This window comes from Castor canadensis, chromosome 8 (genome assembly GCF_047511655.1).
Source record: "Castor canadensis chromosome 8, mCasCan1.hap1v2, whole genome shotgun sequence".
NCBI classification, from domain to species: domain Eukaryota; kingdom Metazoa; phylum Chordata; class Mammalia; order Rodentia; family Castoridae; genus Castor; species Castor canadensis.
This window is the reverse complement of record NC_133393.1, coordinates 41,822,529-41,846,686: the sequence shown is the minus strand read 5'-3', so window position 1 is coordinate 41,846,686 and position 24,158 is coordinate 41,822,529. Positions and strand designations below refer to the sequence as shown.

At 38.9% G+C, this 24,158-nt stretch overlaps 1 protein-coding gene across 7 annotated transcripts in view; it reads left to right on the top strand.

Moving 5' to 3' along the window:
• Phactr1 (phosphatase and actin regulator 1) overlaps positions 1-24,158 on the top strand; it is a 535,805-nt gene that overhangs the window by 393,879 nt on the left and 117,768 nt on the right. For all 7 annotated transcript variants that reach the window (XM_074082893.1, XM_074082891.1, XM_074082892.1 and 4 more), the window contains one exon: positions 23,562-23,642. In XM_074082893.1, the coding sequence (XP_073938994.1) occupies positions 23,562-23,642 (81 nt within the window). The remainder of the gene's footprint in view (positions 1-23,561; positions 23,643-24,158) is intronic.

Below are 24,158 nucleotides of genomic sequence, written 5' to 3'. Positions count from 1 at the left end.
TGTATTTTGAGGTCCTAACTTGCAAGCACAGTGGCAGTCTTTCTATTACACTTTTTTCCTACAGCTTTTCCCTTTACATCCAGCCTTTTGAGGTTGTGCTCATTTACCAGTCAGTCATTTTTTTTACGCTCCCTTCCGTGGAAGAAATCCTGTGACCATTAATACAGTTGCTTCTCCTAGCACTTCATCTTCTGTCTCCCTCTGACAAAGGAAGAGATATATCATTCCTAATACTCCATGAAAAATTCACTCTACATTAAAGGATTTAAATTAGAAATCCCCAACATTTAGTGCCATATTTCTTGAGTTTTAAAAAATATTCTGTTGAACACAGACGAGGTTCAATAAAAGCCTTTTGTATAAAGATAATTCCATGAGGACAAGGTCCAGGTTGTGTGTCTGTGCCTGGTTAACATTTGGTAGTAACATTAAGAATTTAATAATATTTTTAAATGTTTATCTAATTCAAGTAAGATTTCCTTCTTGGGACTCAGACCAAATACCATGAATGAAGAAAAAGAAGTGGCTCAAGTGATATCACTTAATTGATGGTGTGTGTGTGTGTGTGTTGGAATTCATTAGTCTATGGTTCATGAAGTTGCTTTATCACTTTTATATTGAAGTAATAATAAACATCAGTGTATCTGGAATCTTGTAGGGGCCAAGTAACTGTTTGGGAGGAGCAGCAAGAAAGAGAAGGGGAAGGAAGGTAGAGGGAATTGATTTACTTATTCCTTAAAATGGGCAAGAAATGTAGACAATAGTTGTGTACTATATATCTCCAAAAGCTAGAGTAGGATTGGAGGTGTGACTTAAGTGGACAAGCACTGGCTTAGCAAGCACAAGGCTCCAAATTCAGACCACATACTGCCAAAAAGGAAAAAAACAAAACAAAAAAAAGCTAGAGAAAATGATTTGGAACACTTTCACACAAGATAGATGTTTGAGGAAACAGATGCATTTACCCTTGTTTAAACATTACTTACTATTCATGAGCTCCCATCTCAGTGGAGAGAAGTCAGAGGCAATCATCCTACTTAAGCTTCCTGTGTAGATGGCATGACAGGTGCATGCTACCAGTCCCAGCTTTTATTGGTTGAAATGGGTCTTGCTGACTTTTTGCTGGGGCTGGCCTCGAGTTGCAATCTTCTTAATCTCAGCTTCCCATGTAGCTGGGACTAAGGTGTGAGCCACCATTCCTGGCTTCAAGCATTCTTATTTGCCTTTTCTGTCTGTAGTTGGGATATAACATATATTATAAAATTCTATCTATATGCAAACAATTGACACTATTTCTAAAGATGCATATGGAAATTGGCTATGAAAGCAAATTGGTTCACTATGAGTTTTTTAGGTTTTGACAGATATTGACTTTTTGGACAAATTTTGACTGTTAACCATTGAACAGTACTTTTCTCCTTTTTTGTTTCTCTACCTGACTCCTTAATGTAAAAATATGTAATGCCTGTCAGGCTATTTTTAAGGAATAAGAATGAAAATTCAAAGTAGGAGAATTTCATGGACAATATTTTTGTCCACATCTGATATTGGTGGATTGATTTGTGGAGTTTAGCTTTAGCCTCAGTTATACCCTTCTCTAAGAGTTAATCTTGAGCATGAGAGCCCCTGAAAACTTCCGTCAGCCTGTTTCTTAGAAGGTTGAAAGAGAAACTCCTGGACTTGTCATCCTTTCATAAAATAGTAGATTCCATACCTGTTTGTTACTTACCATATATTCATTTAGTATGAAGACATTTACATGATTTTTACTGCTTACAGAAAGAATTTAAAGTAACTTTTGTGCATAAAAATATAAACATAAAGTTAAGTGCTAGTGGCTAACACCGCTAATCCTAGCTACTTGGGAAACTGAGGTCAGGAGGATCATGGATAGAGGACAGCCAGGCAAAAACCCCATCTTAGTGCATAGCTGGGTATGGTGGCATGAAAGCCTGTCATCCTGAGCTACTTGGGAGGCTGAGATCAGGCCAGCCTGGGTAGAGAAGTTCACAAGATCCTCTCTCAACAGAAAAGTGCTGCGCCCCTGTCATTCCAGCAACTGTAGGAAATGTAAAATAGGAGGACCAGGTCCGGGCCAGCCTGGGCAAAAAGTGAAAGATTGTCTCCAAAATAACCACAGCAAAAAGGCCTAAAGGTGTGGCTCAAGCACAGAGCACCTGCCTTGCCCCTGAATTCAAACCCCAGAACCACCACCACCCAAGTATATATATGTACACACACACACACACACACACACACACACACACACACACACACACACGTCTCCAATGTTGTATCGTCTATAGGTGATACATGATGGCTGAAGACTGTGGTATATTTTTTGTGGTAGTCTTTGCATTGGGAGTTTATGCAAAACTATGGCTTCATTAGAGCCATATTTACATGCTCTCATATTTGATCAAAGAAGATTTGAGTAAGAATGCAGAGACCATGAGGAACTGCCAGAGTGTCCTCCTCTCTAGGTGGTTGATGGTCTCAGTGACAGCTACCAGAAACCTTTAGTACCTCTGGCCTTTAGGAATCCAGATTGGAATAAGGCACACCTGAAATGCTGAAGGTGGAATTAAGAGGACTGTGTTCTGGTTTTGCCACTTTGAAAAAGTTACTACTCTGAACTTCAGAGGATAGCAGTCAAAGTTGTTGAAGTGCTTAGAAAATACTGACATTAATATATCGTTATTAAATTGTTGATTTCTTAGATTTGTATTTTGAACCAGGCACACAGTTAGCTTTATCAAATTATAAAAAGTTAGCTTTTATATCAAATTATATTTTTAAGGAAATATAATGCTTCATTAAGCTTTAGGAAGTTAGGTATTCTGTTTTTGCCAAAACAAAAAGGTATCTCTTTTCGGTGCTTTAAAGAATTTTATAATCAATCTTTAATAAACATCTCTTTAAAATATGTACTTTCCAGTTTGTTCTTGAAGCACATTTAACCTAGTTTTGTATTTGCTTGCTGCATCAGGATCCTCACTAAAATGCTTCTTACTCTCTCAATCCCTGAATGGTTGTGTTCACAGGAGCTGCCAGAGGCTGGAGGAAGATGTCTTCTTTGTGACACTGGGGATGAAACCTAGGGCCTTGTGCTTGCTAGGCAAATGCTCTACCATTTGAACCATGACCCCAGCATTTTTGTTTTTGAGATAAGATCTCACTAACTTTAACTCAGCTGACATCAAACTCATGATCTTCCTGCCTCTGCCTCCTGAGTAGCTGGGATTATAGACATATACCACCATACCTGGCCAACTTCTTGCTTTTGAATGATGTTTCTAATAGCATATGCACTAGGAAACTGGATGGCAAAAAGAAAAAAAAAATGCCAACCTAAATTGTAACTGAAAATAAAGTAAAATAAAGTAAACTAGCTCTGAATGGGAACTTGGGGAGCTCTCCCCATGATTTAACCATATGAGTTTTAATATGTGGATTTGTGCCATTCATTCTGGTGCTTCCTTGCCTTTTAGCTTCCTACGTCTAGAACTTTGGCTGATACAGACAAGTGAACACTGCTACAGTGATTTAAAACTCTAGAGACTGCTTTGAAGGTTTTCCTGTATTCACAGGAAGAAATTTCATTAAATCTGTTTCAAATCATTAATAAGGCTGAAATCCTCCTAATTTAAAATACAATCTAAAGAAAACTACCAACTGAATTTCAACTTCATTTTCTAATTTATTGGTATCACTCACTATTCTAGGAGTTTCTTTGAACTGGGGAGAAAAATGACACAGTGTGAAAGACATTTTCTTCCACTAGCTTCAGCCCCTAGTCTGGAGGACTTTTTTCTTTTTCTTGCATATTTTTGTGATTCCATGGAGACAAATTAAAATTTTAGCTAAACTTTCTATAAACTAAAAATGTGAAGCTTGAAAATAGTGTAACAACCTCATTAGAGAATTTATCCAACGTGCAGTTTTGTATGGGTGCATTTTTGCATAAACTTTTAGGTGTTTTCTAAAAGAACAAGACCTGGTATGCTCTTAAGTGTAGCCAATCCAGTCACACTCCCACCTCAAATTCATAATCTCAGACTTAGAATTTTTTTTTAAATTCCCCTTTTTCCTCTACATATCTATTTCTTATATTTGAAGTCTTGGTAGTATAAGAAAATTCTGTATTTTCTCTGTACTTAAATAAGTCATTATAGGCAGGTTTCACAAATTAAATCTTCATACAAGTTTTTGAATAGTAATTGCCATATTTTCAAAGTTTTTCTCACCTATGAAAATTAGGAAATGAGAATAACTATAAATGAACATTTAAAAATGCAGAAATTGGGCTGGAAGTGTGGCTCAAGCAATAGAGCACCTGCTTAACAAGCATGAGGCCCTGAGTTCAAACCCTACTACTGCTGAAAGAAAAAACATAAGCTGTGTATTTAAAAAATAAAAAATAAATAAAATGCAGAAATTATACTTTTATTGATGATGAAGCAAATCCCACTAAAGGAGTCATTCAAAATAATTATATCACCCTTATACCCTTACATAAAATGTGCTACCCCAGAACATGTTAAAGCCAGATTTCAACTATCTGCTGTGTTTAAATGAATAAGACAGATTTTGAATAAGTTAACTGTGGATTTTGTTCATTCTTTCAGATAGCACAGACATATTGATGACATTTTTCCCCTGTAGCTTCTGCTGAATGTTCTTCCTCAAGCCTGGTCACTGGGATTGTCTCTAAGGCTGTGTCATTACCGCCTTCTTATTTCTTGCCTGATTTCATTTCTCTGGGGAGCCCATTTCCTTCCTTGCTATTATACTGAAGCCTGGTTGACTCTTTGCTTTTGACTTCTTGTCATTTCTGCAGATACATTCAGTTGACCATAAGACATTTTCATTTGGCTATCCCAGTCCATATCCAAAGATGGTACTGCTTCCTCCATCCCACCCCCAGCCAAAACAGACCTTCCCACCATGATTGGGGTATCACTCGAGTTCATTGCAAAAGGGAATTTAATATAGCAATTAGGTGCATACTTAATTAAGGGAATGGAAAAATCATAGAGGTTGGCTGAATGCAAGCAATTAGAGTACAGTATTGTGGGCAGGTATAGGGAGTGTAGGAGGAAGAATGCAACAGACTTAGCCACACGCCTGAAGGTTCACTTACACAATTATATTCCCTAGCAAAATCCTAGGGAAAAAACATCCCTAGAAGAAATTTATGAAACAGGAGGGTGTTGGTCCCTAATACTAGGGAGTTCAAGCATCAAAACAAGAAAAGGGCTGAGTTACTAAAACTAGGGTACCAGAATCAGAATTCTTGGCAGAGCAGTATTAGCTATGATTTGCCTGGCATTGTTTTTTTGTTGTTGTTGTTTTATTATTCATATACGCATACAATACTTGGGTCATATCTCCCCCCTGCCCCCACCCCCTCCCTTACCACCCACTCCGCCCCCTCTCTCTCCCCCACACCCCCTCGATACCCGGCAGAAAGTATTTTGCCCTTATCTCTAATTTTGTTGAAGAGAGAGTATAAGAAATAATAGGAAGGAACAGGGTTTTTGCTGGTTGAGATAAGGATAGCTATACAGGGAGTTGACTTGCATTGATTTTCTGTGCATGTGTGTTACCTTCTAGGTTAATTCTTCTTGATCTCACCTTTTCTCTAGTTCCTGGTCCCCTTTTCCTATTGGCCTCATTTGCTTTTAAGGTATCTGCTTTAGTTTCTCTGGGTTGAGGGCAACAAATGCTAGCTAATTTTTTAGGTGTCTTACCTATCCTCACCCCTCCCTTGTGTGCTCTCACTTTTATCATGTGCTCAAAGTCCAATCCCATTGTTGTGTTTGCTCTTGATCTAATGTCCACATATGAGGGAGAACATATGATTTTTGGTCTTTAGGGCCAGGCTAACCTCACTCAGAATGATGTTCTCCACTTCCATCCATTTACCAGCGAATGATAACATTTCGTTCTTCTTCATGGCTGCATAAAATTCCATTGTGTATAGATACCACATTTTCTTGATCCATTCGTCAGTAGTGGAACATCTTGGCTGTTTCCATAACTTGGCTATTGTGAATAGTGCCGCAATAAACATGGGTGTGCAGGTGCCTCTGGAGTAACCTGTGTCACAGTCTTTTGGGTATATCCCCAAGAGTGGTATTGCTGGATCATATGGTAGATCAATGTTTAGCTTGTTAAGTAGCCTCCAAATTTTTTTCCAGAGTAGTTGTAACACAACAGTGTAAGAGGGTTCCTTTTTCCCCGCATCCTCGCCAACACCTGTTGGTGGTGGTTTGCCTGGCATTGTTAATACCAAAATTGAAGTCTAATCCACCACTCCATCTCCAATGCCTGGTTCTATGCCTTCAATACAGGATGTGCTGAGAGCAAAACTTGTAGAGAGAATGAGTGAAACCCGTAGATAACTTATTCACGACTCGTTCATGGACTTGAGACACAGCACATAGTTGAGGAGTGGTTGGCCTTCCCGCCTAATGTGAAATATCACTCTGCAAGGTGCTGGCATAGAAGCCTGGGCAGAGTCTGACTCTGATTTGGCATGAACCTTCCAAGGAGATAAAGCACCCTTCCTAAGATTTTCCTCTGGTATTCCTATAAAATTCACTTTAGTCATGAGGAAAAAGATATAGGTACTACATTTAGGTGCTGGGGACCAAACTCCAGGCCTGTGTGCTAGAGAGACACTCTACCACTGAGCTACTTCCCCAGCCCCATTTTTAAGTTCCTTTTGTTAATATTCACCTGTTTCAAAATGTCATTCAAATTTTTGGGAGTACTATGTTTAATTTGATAATATTTAGCATTCTACTTTGAAAGCAATAATTAAAACATTTTTAAAAACTTCTTTGAAATGGTTGTGTAGACCTGTTAGATTTTAAAGGGAACATTTCAGTGACTTAACTGTACCTCAAATGCAAACATAACCTTCCCTTAATCCTCTCATGTTCTTTGTATAAGGTGCAATGGGGTTTTCACAAAGCCAGAAGTATAGAACAGCGAGAACTTGGATGTTATTCAAAATTTGACCTTCATGGTATTTCCTAATCTCCTTTCTTCCATATCCTTTCCAAGACTTACTCCTCTTCTTTCTACTTATGAGAAAACTCTAATTTTCAAGTTCTTTCCTTTGGGTCTTCTACAACAGTAGTTAGCAAACTATGACCCATGGGCCATCTCCATTCCATTGCCTGTTTTTGCAAATGAAGTTTTATTGGAACACAGCCACATTCATTTGTGTACTGCCTATGGCTGCCATTGCCAATTTGAATAGCTTCCACAGAGATGGTATGGTCCACATTTTGGCTACCTGGCCCTCTACAAAAAAAGTTAATGAATGCGTGTTCTACATATTCACAAACTAGTTCTTTTTTGCATTATACTTATCCTGTCTATTTGAATCATGGAACTAGAAGGCTTACAGAATCTATATGTATTCAAAAAACAAAAACAAAAACCATCTCATTTGAGGAATTCAATTTGAAAAAGTACCAACGTTTAAGCCCCAGTGAAGCTTCAAAGAAAGACACCAAGTACATGTCAGCTAACCAGGTTTCTTCATCATCCTTTATACTTATCCTCATTTTCATAAAACCCATCCCTCCCTACTTTCTATCTGGAAAAAAAAAATCAAAACTCTTATGCCAAAGGGTCAAAGGAAGTCATTCGTTTGTGATATTATTTCTGTGCTCTGAGAGAAGAAATGGCAACTTTAAGCTTGCAGCCAAATATTATCTGGACTCTCACAATTTTCCTCTCCCTGAGTTTTGACATATCAATATGCTGATCACCTCATACCCATTGGGATTAAAATTAATTAATCAACACAAATATAGGTGAAAATGTTGACAAAGTAGGACCCTTGTGTGCTGTGATGGGAATGTAAAATGGTGAAGCTGCTATGGAAAACAGTATGGCGGTTCCTCAACAAATGTACAAATAGCACACAGCTGTAATTTCCACTTCTCAGGAGGTAAAGATAAAAAGATCTCTGTTCAAGGCCAGCCAGGGCAAAGTTAGGGAGAGCCTATCTGATAACCTAGAAACAGAGGGAATGGGAATGTGATCCCAGTAGTAGAAAGCTTGTTTAGCAACCACGAGGCTCTGAGTTCAATTCCCAATACTGCTTAAAAAAAAATGTAGGAATAAAATTGCCACATGATCCAGCAGATCATATGGTGATACAATCTTTGATCAATACAATTCTTTGAATCCAAAGCAATTAGAAATAGAGTCTCAATTTTAAAATGTTTACAAAATAATATTTACAAACCCTTGTTCATAGCAACAGTAGTCACAAAAGCCAGGAGGTGGAAGCAACCCAAAGGTTGTTTCATCTGTCCACAGATGAATGAATAAAGAAAATGTGGCATTTAATGCAGTGAACTCTTAGCCTTAAAAACGGAGTGAAATTGTGACATATTGTGCAACATGAATGAACCGTGAGGCCATTGTGCTAAGTGAAATAAACGAGTCACAAAAAAGCTAAATAGTGTATGTATCCACTTACGTGAAATTCACAGAGACAGGAAGTCAAATGGTAGTTGCCAGTGTCTGGGGAGAGGGGTAAGGGGAGTTATTGTTGGGTGGGTATAGAATTTCAGTTTCACAATGTGTAAAAGTTCTGGAGATGATTGCACAATAAATGTGAACACATTAACAGTACTGAACTGTGTCATAAACTTCAAGATGATAAATTTTATGTTGCATGATTTTTGTGATTACAGTTAAAACAAAACTTAACTCATGTGTCATTGAGCTGATCATTTTGATGCATTTGATGGAGAGTCCAAGAAAAGTTTGTGTCTAACCCCTGGCTTCCTGGCCTCACAACAATTAGTTTATCTAGTTACCTCTGTTAGGTGACAGGATCTTTTAGTTAGGGGGGGAAAAATCAAATCAAGTTGATAAGTATTTTCATCACTTGTTCTTGTATTATCGTGTAGATACAACCCCAGGCAAGATTTTCTATTAATCTGATGCTGAGACACAGCACAGTCCCCATGATGAGTTTGCCAGAAGGAGAACAATGATTTGAAGGTTTACATTTGCTTTTGTACACCATTGAGATGTGCTGGATTCCCATCCAAACCAAATACCTTATTCCCTCATTTACTCAAGATTGTGCCAAGAATCAGAATTTGAATTCTAAATCACTGCCTCAGCCCAGACCTATACTGGATCAACCCAACTCAAATCAGGGAGGGAGTTCATCTCTCCAACTGGGAAACTGCTGGACAATATTCCAGAACAAAGTACCATTTGGGTTGTCAGAATAACACAGTCCAGGCTAAAGAAAGAAAACAATATCTGTCATTTTTATTTGTGAATTTGGGATTGCATGTTTATTGGCTTCCATGGTGCATCCTGTTTTTACTTCAAAAGCAGAGCAAAAATATCCATCAGAAACGAAGATCAGAATTTGCAGTCACAAAAGATGAATGAAGAAGTCTGTTTGCAACGTCTTACAGCCTTATCCTAACAGTAAGGACTGATGACTGTTCTAGAAAAGCAGGAAGGCTTTAGCCACACTGAGCTTCAAGGCTTTCTTCTCTGATACATGTGCTTTCTTTGTCTGCAGTGGTTTTGTTTTTTCAGTTTTTCCAATTGCAGTTAGATTGACATACCTGCCACTTAGATATCCTGGGATTTTTTTTTTTCAGGGATGATATGCAGGTACCTAGGGTTCATTTTTCCCTAAGGCACATTAATAATCGAGTTCTCCTACTTAAAGGTAATGGGTATTTGACCGCAGTGTTCTTATCACTAGCCGATGGATGCATTGGGGTGAGGGGTACTGGACAGCCAATCCCAGACCCTGTTTCTGGTTGAAGCACTTTGTCAAGCCTGGGAAGGCGAAACAGAAAAATATAAAGTGGGTATAGTGTGCAGAATAGGAAGGGACATTGCTAAATTCCCTGGCATTTTTCTCAAATTTGAAAGGTTTTGTTATTCAACTAAAATGCAGTTAAAACACTTTAAAAGAAAGATGAAACAGCACAATGGCTATTATTTCTATTGAACAAATTCTACTGATAATTTGGAAGTCTTCCCTAAAAGAACTCTTCAGACCCAGGTAGCTTCATTAATGAGTTCTTTCAAATATTTAAGAAAGAACAATTTCAGTCTTACACAAACTGACTCCAGGAGATAGAAAACCAGGAGACGTCTCAACTTGTTTTAAAAAGCTAGCATGATACCAAAGTATAATAAAGATAATATAAGATAGGGAAATTATAACATGACATTTCTTATTATGTGAATGTAAAAATTTTATAGGCAATATTAGGAAAATGAATCCAATAATATATTTTAAGGAATAAATTAAGTTGAATTTTTTTCCTTGGGAATACAAAGTTGGCTTAATATTCAGAATCAATATTATTCATACAGCCAGCAGAAGGAGGGGAAACTGTATGATCATCTCATAGATGGAGATAAAAATTTAACATTATTTAAACTTGAAGCAATGTGGAAGCAAAAAGGTACTTCTAAACTGTGGTATAAGGTACCTACCGAGACATAAATGAGCAAATAAACCTCACAGCAGATGCCAGACTTAATTGTGAAGTAGTCAAAGATTTCACTTTGAGATTCGGAGAAGTGCTATTTCTCTCATATTGGAATACAGGCCCAATACAAATACAAGAAATATTATATATACATAGAAATCTATACAGACCATGTATCCAAAAGTGGGACTGGTTGAGGAGACCAAGGAATGAGGAAAAGAAGGAAAGAAAAATAATGAATAATAATGAAATACATCATATCTGTATAAGAACAAGATGACACAAGGACACTGAAAACTGTTAAACAACACAGGATAGAGGGAAAATGTCAAGGAAGTGCAGTGGAGGAGGGTTACATTGACTTAAGCACAATGTATGGATAGGCAAAAATCCCACCAACCAACAAACAGACACCTAAACAATGAAGGACAAGAATGAAAAACAGGTCACACTAAAGGGAAAGCGCTAACAGGAGAGGAAAGGTAAAAGAAGGAAGTAAAGAAAGTGAACATGGGTAATGTACTTTCTATACAAGAATGAATACAGAATTTTTAAACCTGTTGAGCTCACCATAAGAAGGGGGTTAAGATAGAAAGGAGAATAATGGAGGAGATGAATCAATTCAGGATATAACATATATGTATATGAACATGGAAATGTTATAATAAAACTCTTTATAGATATCTTAAACAAAAATGTCTTTTTTTCTTAAAAGTGGAGGACAGGAATGTAAGTCAGGTCCTGTCTAGAGGTTGGTACCAGTGGAAGTGGGGAGGATGTGAGGAAAGGGTGTAGGAGGGTGAATATGGTGGGAATATTATGTGTTCATGTATGAAAATGAAACAGTGAGAAATGTTGAAGCTATTCTAAGAAGGAGGAAAGGGGAGATAAAGAAGAATTATAGAGGAGGTGAATTCAACTAAAATACATTGTAAATACTTTTGTAAATGCCATAATGTACCCTGAGTACAATAATAATATGATAATTTTAAAAACTTTAAAAAAAAAAAAAGAAGGGCTATAATTCTCTTCAACATAGCACTGGAGGATCTAGCCAGAGCTGTAAAGGAAAAAAGTTAATAAGAGGTTTAGCTTTTAAAAGCAATAAATAAGCCATTATTTTGGAATATTAGTAACACAATTATGTACCTAAAAGATACAGTAAAATCTGATAAACTAGCAAAGTCCCTAGACCCAAGGTAAATATAGTCAGTCTTCCATATCTCTAGGTTCCCCATCCATGAAGTCAACTAACCATGAATAGAAAATTTAGGGAATAAATTACATCTGTACTAAACACAACACTCTTTTTCTTGTCATTGCTCCCTAAGCAGTATAGTATAACAACTATCTCCATAGCACTTACATTGTGTTACATATTGTAAGTAATCTAGATGATCTAAGGCATATGGGACGATGTGCACAGGTTCTATGCAAATACTACACCATGTTAGATAAAGACTTGGTATCTGTAGGAGACCTAGAACCAATTCCCCAAAGATAGAGTATCTAAAATAAAATATCTTTCTATATACCAACCACACATATTGAAAAATAATTTTTAAATACCATTTGTAATATGATCAACAACAACAAAAAAGAAGAGATGTGTTGTATTCCTGGAAGTTTCAATATTATAAAGATGCCAGTTCCCCCAGACTTGATTTCTAGATTCAATGCAGTGCCAACCAAAAACTCAATAGATTTTTTTAATGGAAATTGGTAAGCCAATTCTAACATATGTGTAGAAGTTCAAAAAATCAAAAATAGCAAAGCTAAGTTAAAGGATACATGCCAGTAGTTGTCAAGACTAGTCATGGGACTACAAGGATTGAAATAGTGTGGCTGGGTGCAGGATAGGTGACAACTGACCAACAGAACCAAAGGAATCATCTACACTGGGATCCACACATACAGAGTCACCTAACTAAAGTCAGGATTAGCACTGCAATGAAACAGGGTCTGCGAATAAATGATGCTTATCCAGTTGATTATTTTTAAAAAGCTGTTACTATATACTTCCTCCCTGTGAGCGTCTCCTATGAGCTCCAGGGATAAGTCGATGCAACTCAGTATTTCAAAGCTAGTCATTGAAATCAACAGTAGGTCTGCATATTGTTCTTGCCACTGAAATGACTTCTGAGAAGCAACTGATCAGATATTTGCTTTCCTTTATCATAAATATATAAAAAGTAAGATTGTAAGTTTGTAACTGTTTCCTCTGAACAGTTTAGTTTTTTCTAAAGTAGGAGAGTGCAAATACAAGTTGAATATCCATAATCCAAAAGTCCAAAATACAAAATTCTAAACTTTTTAAGTGTCAACATGATGAAGCAAAGTCGATACCTGACCTTGTGGGATGAATTGCAATCAAAACTCAGGTGCACTAAAAACATTGTTTAAAATTACCTCCAGGCCTTATGTTTAAGGTGTATATGAAACATAAATGAATTTTGCATGTAGCCTTAACTATCCCAAAGATAGTTAAATATATCTATACAAATATTCCAAGTTAATAGAAAATCAAAATCCAAAACCCTTTTGGAACCAAGAATTTCGGATAAGAGATCTTTACCCTGTGATAACAACCATGGCTATTGTGTTTTATGTGCAAGGGGCTGTGCTTAGCCATCCCATCATATGTGAAATCTCACTTAATGGCAATTTGCTACAAAACTTAATAGAATGACTTAAGAAATGACCACAGGTCACGTGTTATGAACTGAATGTTTATGTTATCCCCAAATCTATACGTTGAAGCCCTAACGCACAGTGCGGGTGTGTTTGGTGTAAAGAGTTGGGGCCTGATCTGATAGGATTAGTGTCAATATAAAAAGAGACAGAGCACACTCTCTCTGTCTCCCTCTCCTCCTCTCTTCTCTTCCTCCCTGCCCCCCCTTCTTTGCACATGCACCAAAGCAATCCCATGCAAGCACACACTGAGAAGATGCCAACAGCAGGCCAGGAAGAGAGCCCTCACCAGAAGCTGAAAGGGTTAGCACCTAGATCTTAGACATCTGGCCTCCAGAATTATGAGAAAATAAATTGATGTTGTTTAAGTTAAACAATCTCTAAGATTTTGTTATGGCAACCCAAGAAGACTGGTAATACCATATGCTATAAAATCATGCTAAGGAAAGAACAAAAAAGTGTATCTTTAGTTCTTTATATGTCATAGCTTATCTGTACAAGTGAGTTCACTTGCACATAGGCTTGACTAACTGTGAGGCATATTCCTAGCTTGTAAAGGCTTAGGAGGACAGTATCGTCTTGCTTGGCGTCCACTCACAGAAGCACATAGCCTGGGTTCATTCAAGACCAGCTCTGCACTTTGGGCAGATTTAACACCACCTTCATCTGCCAGGTGGAGATTATCGTGCCTATGTTCTGCAGTTATCACGAGATCTACATAAAGTATTGCATGAAAAGCACGTATTGCATGGTCCTAAGTGCATAAGAAGTGTGACCATGGTGATGATGGGATGATACTAAGCCTTCACACAATGTCCCCTTCAGGCAAAATATGTGTTTGGATAGACATATGACATAACTACATATGGATTTTTTTAAATTGTGGTACACAGTTACTAGCTGTCTTTAGTTCTGAATCTAGAAAAGAATAAAATCCTTCAATCTGGGTTGGGGGTACAGTTCAGTGGCAGGGCACGTGCCTAGCATGATCTAGACCCTAGGTCCCATCCCCAGCAACAACAGATAATCAAATTAAACCCCTCAGCCTAGTGCTGCTATCTCTCTCTGTCTTTAAAGAGTTAGGAAAGCATGATTTTTAAGGCCCTAAAAGTCTTAACACTGTCTTCTAGACTTCATTTTTGTAGGATTGACCTGAGCGTGAGCCAAAAAGCAAGCAGCAGAGCAGGCAAGTTTGTTTCCATGAACTTGGCACCACAAAACCCTTTGAACAAGGGCCCTATTATCTTTTAGGTAACAGGTGGTGGCTGGGGCATTAAACTATTCTGGGCAAAATTTCAGATTTCCATTCTTCAGTGCCTGAGGCAATACACTTCTAGCACAAAGCGATTAATAATAATTAGGTGTCTGGAATGAAATACAGTACACCATTATGCTTCTTACATCTGGAAGGATAAACTCAGTCCTAACCCAGTGAATTTCCTTTTTATTCCTGAGGGAGCTTTGGAGGCAGCAGAGAACATGGTGAAAATGTGAACTATGGATCTGAGCACAGTCACTAAACAAACAAACAAAAATTAGATGTTATGATACTCTCTTCCAAGTAATAGAAACAAGCCCCCAAGCATTGAGCCTTTGTAACTCACGTCAGCACTCCCATCCCATTACACTCTCTGCCACAGAGTCACCTGTTTTATGTTTAATGAAAAAAAAATCTGCCACCATAGGTGATATATATGTGAAAAAACAAAGTCAAGGTTGTAAATGGAGTTTCACATAAATTAATGTTGCAGATCTTTATTTTATTTAAGTGTGTTCTACCATGTTCCTCTATAAGGGGGCAATAAATGGAAAAGGAATTATTTCTTTTGCATCTCATAGAGCTCAGAAAAGCCAATGAATGTTTATTCTGTTAGAATTTGATTCAAAATTTCTTGTGCAGATTAGAATAGAGAGACAGAAAACAGAATCTGTGATCCAGAGCATAGATGTTCCTGGATATACTCACAAAGCTGAGAAGCCTGGTTCTTGCAGAACTGTCTCTTCTAAGTTGTTTCTGACTTGTCACTTGGAGGATGGACTCTAAGAACAGTAGATCTTGTTTATCAAATTCAGAATCCTTACTTTTGCTAATTACTCACGTCTAAAACTTTCTGCTAGTTTTCTTAGCCCAAAAATTCAGGCCCTGTCTTGCTCTATGGGGACTAGAAAACAGACTAAGTAAATGTTCAGAGTAACCCTCCCATACTCTTGTCTGACCTTCTTGAAATGACCAAGAAAAGGCACATTGTGCATTTATTGCCTTATAATTCCCCTTTCTCTCATCAGCAGCAGTTAGTTCACTAGACAACTGCATGATTTCAGTATATGGTGACTGAGATTTTTTCCCCTCTGGAGACTTTTGCAATGGTACAAAGGGAAGCAGAGTAAGAATGTCCTTTGAATGTTTTGTTTGGGAAAATGCATTGAAAAACTGGAGTAAGCATCCATATGGAATTCGTCTGATGATTATAAAGTGAATAATACCATGTAAACACAGCCCGAGTCAAAAAAATAAAATATTGCCAGCACCGGGAAGCCCCTCAATGTCCATTCCTAATGGCAATTCCCCTTCCCACCACAGGTAGCCACTGTCCTGCCTTTTATTGTAATCATATGCATTTCTTTGTAGTTCTAAAGCTTAGTGTGTCTCTAAACCCTATAGAGTTAGCTTTTGCCTGCTGTTGACCTTTATACAAATGGAATCACAGCATATGTGTTCTTTTGTGTTGCTTTTATAACTCAACATTGTAAGATTCATTTGGTGCTTACTTTTCATATGAAAATTGTCAAACATAAGAGAAGTCCAGAGGATTGTATAACCATACCTAATAGTTACTAAGTCATGGCCAGATCTGTTGTTTGTTTTTTGAAGTGTTTTGATGTCAATTGTAGACCTCTTTAATCATGCATGTCTAAAAAAGTAAAGAAAATGAAAAAAAAAAAGAAAGAAAATGACCTATGTAACCATAAACTAGTATCATGTGTACAAAACTGAGAGTAATTCCTGAATACAATTTAATACCGAGTCTGTATTCATACTGGGTCAACTTACCTAGTTGACCCCAAAATGCTTCTCCTGCTGACTTTTTCCAAACCAATGTACAATCAAAATCTATGATGAATGTACTTATCTTTAGTGTGTTAATTATGCAAAATAGTGGTTTCATTATGACATTTTCATACAGGTACATAAGGTACTTTGATTATTTTGCCCCCCACACACCATTACCTACACTTTTCCACTGGCTTCCCTCACACTGGTCCGTAATAGTTCCTCTTCTTTCATGGCTTTTTAAAAAAGCCCACATATGAGAGAGAACACGTGATGCTTGTCTTTCTCAGTCTGGCTTATCTCACTACACACGATGATCTCCAGTCCATCCATTTTTCTGTAAACGACATGGTTTCATTCTTCTAAATGGCAGAATAATACTTCATATGTCACATTTTCTTTATCTATAAGAAGGTACTCTTAACAGTGCAGCCTAAATACAGCCTGAAATGAGGCTTCCCTTTTCACATGTGCATATACAAGATCTGCTGCAGGCACTTCTCCTGTAGAAAAGAAGAAAGTAACCTGATCTGTATTTATATTCTGTCACTCCAGAGGAAATTGTGCTTTCTGAATTATTGTCAAAACATGTTCTTTATATCAGTTATATCAAAACCATAAGCATTTCTCTGTGTTACTGGGCTGCTTGAGGTTAAACAAGTCTACATCTTTACTTACTGGGCAACGAGAATAAGGACTGAATGTACCAGTGAGCTCCCAGCAAAGGGAGCTCTGGATCACAGGGCTGTGCTGACTGAAGTTTCACCAGGACCACAAGGAGAGCAGCAGGTAGAAAGATGGCTGCTCTTTTCACATTCTCTATTTTTGTTGTCTTGGAATTTCTTGAGTGTCTCCTGTACATTTTGGTTGACCATATCTAGTAAGGATGGCTGCTCATTTTCATGATTAAGTCAGGGCTTCCTCACTTGATTCTAATGGCTTGAAGTTTTTGGTTGTATTAATTCAAATATTTACCAGAAAGCTCTTCATGAAAGAGCTTGGTCCCTTCCCATCTAGCTACAGTTGCCCCTTGTTGTCCTTGGGGGATGGGTTTAAGGACCCTCCACAGGTACCAAATCCATGGATAGATGCATGGCTTTATTGTGTTGGTTGAGTCTCATTTGGAGACTTCCTAGTCTATGACTGTTGCATCATGTTAACGATAAAGCCAGATGGGAGGTAGAGACATGTTCTAGGTTCTGGAAGTTTGTCACATGTAAACTTCTAGCCAAAATTTGCCTTTCATTGGAGCTGTAAACTTAAAAGGATAAAAGCTACAGATTTTACTTGTAATTGATGATTTTAAGAACTGAAGGTAAAAGACTCTGCACTTGGCTGCTGCACACTTCATCATTTCTCAATTGCTTTTCCCTTCCAAACTTCTATTTCCTTCAGAATGTAATTTAAAGACAGTTGAGCAGGGAATTCAACAAAGATAGATTATCCTAGAGAAGAATCTAAACAAGTCTCAGCTCTGGTATTCTTCATAAGACCAAATGACTTGTTCCGGCATCAATATTGCATTTTCCCTACTTCTTATCTTTTTTTAATATAAAAGCAATACTGAAAAGTTTTGAAACTCAAGAGTTTCTTTCTTCCATCAATACTGGGAGCACCTAGAAAACTCCCTGGCCAGAAACTGTATATCTAGCTGTATAGTTTGGAAAAATCCCTATACACATTCCCATGGTGACTAAAAAAGGAGACTCATGGCAATAACATTTGTCAGAAATGTGGAAGCAACCTAAATTCAATGCTGCTACAGCTGATTAAATAAGCTGTAGTGCATTTATCCCATGAAATAGTATGCAGCATAAAAAAGAGTGAGATGGTCCAGTATGTACTGATGGGAAGTCCCAAAAACTGATTCATGTGGGAAAAATGAAGGAATTGTAGAACAGTATGTGTAAGATGATTCCATTTGTGTCTTTTAAAGCACTAGATTAGATAGATAGATAGGAAGAAAAGAAAGAGAAAGAAGACAGAAAGAAAGGGAAAGGAAAGAAGGAAGGAAGGAGAGAAAGAGAAAAAGAAAGGGAAGGGGGGAGGGAGGGAGAGAGAGAAAGAAAGAAAGAAAAAGGAGATATGATTGGTGTCAGAACACAGAGGAGAATGAAAGTATCAAAGTATGGTAGTGGTGGGGTTAGTGAGTTGAGTCCATAAGGGGAGAGAAGCAAAAAAAGAACTTTGTTTTCTCTGTATTTCTTGAATTTTTTACAGTGTAATATTTTCATAAATAAAAAAGTTAAAAGTGGGTATATGTGAAAACAATAAAAAGAAAATACCCAAGTTTTCTAGACAAATTCATCTAACCCAGACATCACTAAGGAGAATGAGCCCAAGGTGCTTATTCTATGTATGTATAATTTATTTTATTTTTGGTGTTGGGGTTGGAACCCAAGACCTCCCATGTGCTAGGCAAGTGCTCTCCCTCTGAACTACACCCCCAGCTCAGGATGCTTACTTAAAATTCATCGATGTCAAAGAAGCATAGGATTCCTTTGCTTATCACAAACCCATGTGGGTAGGGAGACTGGGAAAATAAAATTAAGGAAACGTAATGAGGAAATATGGTGTGGAGTGCACTGGTGGTTTGGAAAGTACTAGTCACAAAGCTGATTAAACTGGCGCAATGTCGTTCTGTTATTGGAGTTACTCTCTGGGCTGTTTTCTGACACCACTTACAGACTCTGGGATGTTTTCTATATAACACCACTTGTAGAGGAAATTCCATTTGTTTTCTCTTCCTTCACAAACCAGGGAGACAGAGCTTGCTCTCCTGTGCCAGCTCTCATTACCTGAGTTACCTTATTCCCACTGTCCTTTGGACAGGTACAGTATGCATCACACCACTCTTCTCCTGACTTCTTGGATTTTTCATAATTTCTTCTCTTATCTTCTTTTCTACCTTTTCTATTTTTGCTTAATCATTTGGAGGGTTGGACCACAGCCTCGCTGAAAAGGAAACAGTTATATTTTCTTCTCTCTTCTTCTGTTTTATGGTTCAGTAGTAAACCAGGTCAAATGGTTTGAGGTGTCCTTCTGTACCAGACAGCCCACTTACTTTCACTCCCCAGATTAGTGGTGAGCTTAACTTTGACTTTAGTTCAGCTTAGCACTCACTTTTCAAGACAGCTGAAAGTAAGATTAGAAGAGAGGCATCATGCATACTTTGTTGTGTTAGTCAGACTTTTCTGTCACTGTGACCAAGTCTTTGAGAGAACAGCTTAAGAGGGGAAGGAGTTGTTTTAGATCACAGTTTCAGATATTTCAGTCCATCATGGCAGGGAGGGCCTCATGGAACAGAGCTGTTGAACTCTTGGCTGTAGGAAGCAGAGTGAAGATAGGGCCTTCAAAGACACCCCAATGACCTAATTACCTCCAGACAGTTCCAGCCTTCTACAGTTTCTACCACCTCCCAGTAGTTTTGAATCCATCAGTGGATTAAATCATTGACTAGGTCAGAACCCTCATAATCTAATCTGGAAAGGTTCTCACAGCCACACCCAGAGGTGTGCTTTACTAATCTCTAGGCACTTCTCAAGCCAATCAGACTAACAATTAAGATTAGCCATCACACTTGTTAAAAGAGAGTAGGAAAACAGTGCCTTAAAAGGAAGCAGTATCTGAGTATAAAATAATTATGTGATTTTCTTGTGATGTTCACCCCTGAGTAAAATAATAATGAGACTGCTTCCCATTGTTAGAGCCTTACCATTTTCACATACTTTCTAATGATCCCGACCACAATATGGTGTCACGGGGAAGGAGCAGAGGCATTAAAGTCTCTGCAGTATGACTGAGCAGGTTCATTGTTCTGGGCCTCAGGTGAAATGGGACTTAAATATGTCACAGGATTATGGTGAGGACAAGGTTAAGTAACATGACTTTCCACTCTTTGCAAATGACGTGTGTATATCTCCTGTGGGCACAAGGTTTTCTACCAGGAAAGAGGCAAAGCCATTGATTAAGTAAGCCAGCTCTTCCCGGAATGTTAATTTCACTTGGAAATTGGTGATGAGTGGGGAGAGTTATTTTCTTATTTAAATTGAAGGGGATATATATGTATATATGTGAGGTCCACTTTAATTCTATTTTTTTTGACAGTGTTGGAGATCCAACCTGGGGCCTTGCACATGCTAGGCAAATGCGTTATAATTCACCATATTAAAAAAAAAAACTCAATACGTCAAAGAAATGGCATACTTGGGACAAAACCTTCAGGTCATGCCCTTTGAGCCTCTGGCATTCCTCCTTTGCCATAAGGCATATTTCCATGGAAAAATTTGAGAAGCACTGGTGTATGAAAGAGTCTGACGTCATCTGTGCCACACAGCACAGTCTCACTGAGTTTCCCTTAGCTTGCTTTCCTTTCTCCTCTTGGACCCGGTGAACCTGAGCTCATTATCATCCTTCCAAACCTGATTCTCATCCTGTATTTCCTGCCTTGGTCATTGAAGCACCTTTCATTCACTGATGCAAGAAAGGAGCCAAGGAGTCATCCTTACCCTTTCTCATTTCACGTGTGCCTTCTGCGATCCTTACTGTCTGTTAGAGTCAATGCTGCCACCTGCTCTACATCGTGAATGCCTCCTTTGTCAGCTACATCTTAGTCTAAGATGCCATTCTGCCCTCCTGTGACTGCAAATTACCTAGTAACTGGCTTCTTTCCAGTCTTTTCTCCACACTCAAGTGATCTCAGATCTGATCATTTCTTCCCATCCTGTTTAGAATAACATGGTCCAGGAGGTCCTGTATAGCCCTCCCTGCCCTCCAGTCTTCTCTCAAATGTTTCCACCGGACTGGTGGCTGCAGCTGTAGCTATAGCATAGCATAGTGCTGTTCTTCCATGGCACCATGATCCCTGTCAGAAGCCACTGGCCAGCAGCTCAGCCCTATTCAACAGCTCTGTGCAGAGACAAGATTTCACATCTCAGCTCAAGGATCTCCCCCAGAAAAGATCATGACACCCTACTAGGTAATGTTACTTCTCATGCAGTGATAGAACCATGCCCCTTCCTTTTAAGATGACATTTCTCAACGTTTAATTACCTATTAGATACTAGCATTATTTGATGATGGGCTGAGTTTCACATTAGTCTGTGGACTCTTTGAGGATGAGAACTGTCCCTTTGGTCTCTGTCATCTCCAGCCTCTAGCAGGTGCTTTTGACCATGAGCTGTGGCTCCATTGTTACTGAATGAGTGTGGCAGGAGACATCTGGGTGGCTGAGTGGCAACCTGAGACCACTCATATTTATTAGCAGCTTAGGTTCCTGACCCAGTGCTCTGCCAGCCTAACTATAGCCCACTTCTTACTGCTGTAGACCAGGCCCGTCTATTTTGGTCTGTAGTTTTGGAAAGCCTATTAAGGGGAATCTGTTCAATTTATGTGGCTAAGGTACCTCTGTCCCTTTGGATGGCTTAATGTCATTCAAGAGCTCTATGACATACCCTGCTTCTCTTTACCTACCCACTCTTCCCACTGTGCTGCTAAAGCAGACCTTCTCAATCATGCAAAGTATTCCAGCTTAACACACAGTCCTTGTTCCCTTCTCCAGCCATCCCCATCCTGCTTCTACATCCTTCTGCCCTCTTGACACCATATCACGTCATTTTATATGGCTCAGACAGCTCTTGCACTCCCAGAACAAACCTTACACCACTTTACCCCTGGGTTTCTCTCTGAATAACTATGCTGCTTACCCTTGTGAGTTGAGATTCATATGTCTCTGTTTTATTATTAATAAGTTCTCAATAAGCCATAGGTGAGTGCAACTGACCTGACATTTATTTTCCTCTCACATTCCACTTAATTCATTATCATTTAAGAAAAAGAGCTAAAATATAGCTTTTTTTTTTTTTTTTTGGCAGTACTAAGGATCAAACCCAGGGCCTCACTCACGCTCAGCTAACGCTCAGTTTCTTGAGCCACATTCCCACAATCCCTACCCTTCTGTTTCTGTTCTGTTTCTGAAGTAGAGTTTTGCTTACTACCTGGGCTAGCCTTGAACTCACAGCCTCCTTCCTCTGTCTCCTGAGTAGCTGAAATTATAGACATGTCCACCATGCCTGGCTCTAACATTTTTAAATAATAAGTTCCAAAATGTATAATCAGTGATTCTCAACCTAGCTGTGCCTAAAGATAACCCAGAGAGCTGAACCTATAAAATCAGAATAGTTAAGATGTTTGTGTTTCCTCAGACTGGCAAAGTGACTTGACTGGGGTCCCACAGCTAGAGGGTGACAGAATAAGAAGCATCCCAGGACTCTGTTTGCTTTCTAGCTCTTCTTCAGTCTGTGTGTGCATGTGTAACTAATTAATCTGTATCTGAATTTGCATAAAGTAATTCCCTTAGTTTATAACTGGCTTCTTTCCCCCTGAATAACTTACTTCTAAAGAATGTGGAGATTTTCGGGTGACAAAACAACTGACATAATCTGTCTCCGTCCCACAGTGTTTATCAGAGACCAAAATGTGATCACCACATGCCCCCACAGGCTCCTGCTCCCTGTGGGCCCTTTGTGCTGCCCCACCCTCTCCACCCCTGAGCTCCACTTCTGCTTCATTGGTCCCCATCACCTACTGTTCCCAGAGGAAATGCTCCCTCCTCCTCCCCAGCGCACCTGCCCAGCTGGCTCAGGTACATGGCTGGAGGAGCATCTAGAACCTGAACTGTTCATTCCTCCCATGGCTGCTCCCACGTGGAGCCTGGGAGGGGCAGTCCTGGGGTCCTCTGATAAGGTTACCCACCACCCCTCAGATCATCTCCTGGAGACCCTGGGATGCCAATCCAGAGCACTTTTCAAGAGGTATTTTCATACCTTTGCATTACATGTTTAATAAGCAGGAAGCAAATCCGTAGTGAAGTGTGATCTATGAACCACATCATCCACATGCCGGTCCTGCCTGCAAGGCAATGCCATGCCATACCCAGGAATGCACCTGACTGGGAGGGGGCACCTAGAGCTCAGAGACCTGGTTGCTTTACCATATGATGCCAAAATGCTGGACTTCTCCATGCCATGTTCCTCTACCATATATCAGGCTTAAATCAGACCCAATAAATAGGCCTATCTTATAGGTAACACCAAGATCATTTTGAAGATTTCACAGATTAATCTGACTAAAGAGCTTGTCCTAGTATCAAAAACATTAACTGGCATGTATTATTAGTTTACCATTACTGAAGCACAACTTACTGAAACTTTTACATACATGAAGCCCAGTACCTATTCACATAAGGGCCTGTCAGACAAAAACAATGTTGTCACCTACTCATACCTGCTTCTCTGTCTTGCTTGTAGCCCTGGAAAGGAAGATATCGATGAGGCAAAGCAGAGAGGAGCTGATCAAGCGAGGGGTCTTGAAGGAAATCTATGATAAAGGTAAGAGACATACGTGCATGTCACAGCATTGCATTTACTTTTCTGCATCACTTAATTCCACATGAAGCTGGAAGGAAGAAAGAATATAGCAGAGGGTGCTAAAGGCATCAGTACTGTATGAGAGGAGGGAAACAAAGCTCTCCTCAGGTCTGGAATAAACCACAGGATGCTAAGGAAAATGATGTAGCCCCAGGAAGGATGGAGGTCCTGGTGGTGAGTCTGCTGGTGACAGCCAGGGCGAATGCAATTAATTGCTCAGGCTCTTGAGTTACTGGGGTTCCCAAGATAAATGCTAAAAATCCACAAGCATCTGGAATTTTCTTAACAGGTTTTTGTTTTGTTTTTGTTCCACCCCACCCTAGCAATCTATCTCCCCACAACAGAAAAAAAAATAAAGTGGAAAAATTATAATAGTACACATGAGGCATTTTAAATTGTAATGTTGACAGTGATTGAAATGCTCTGCGAATGCGTTCACAAGTGTTTGCCAGTGAATAGCACGTGTCTTCTGTTCAC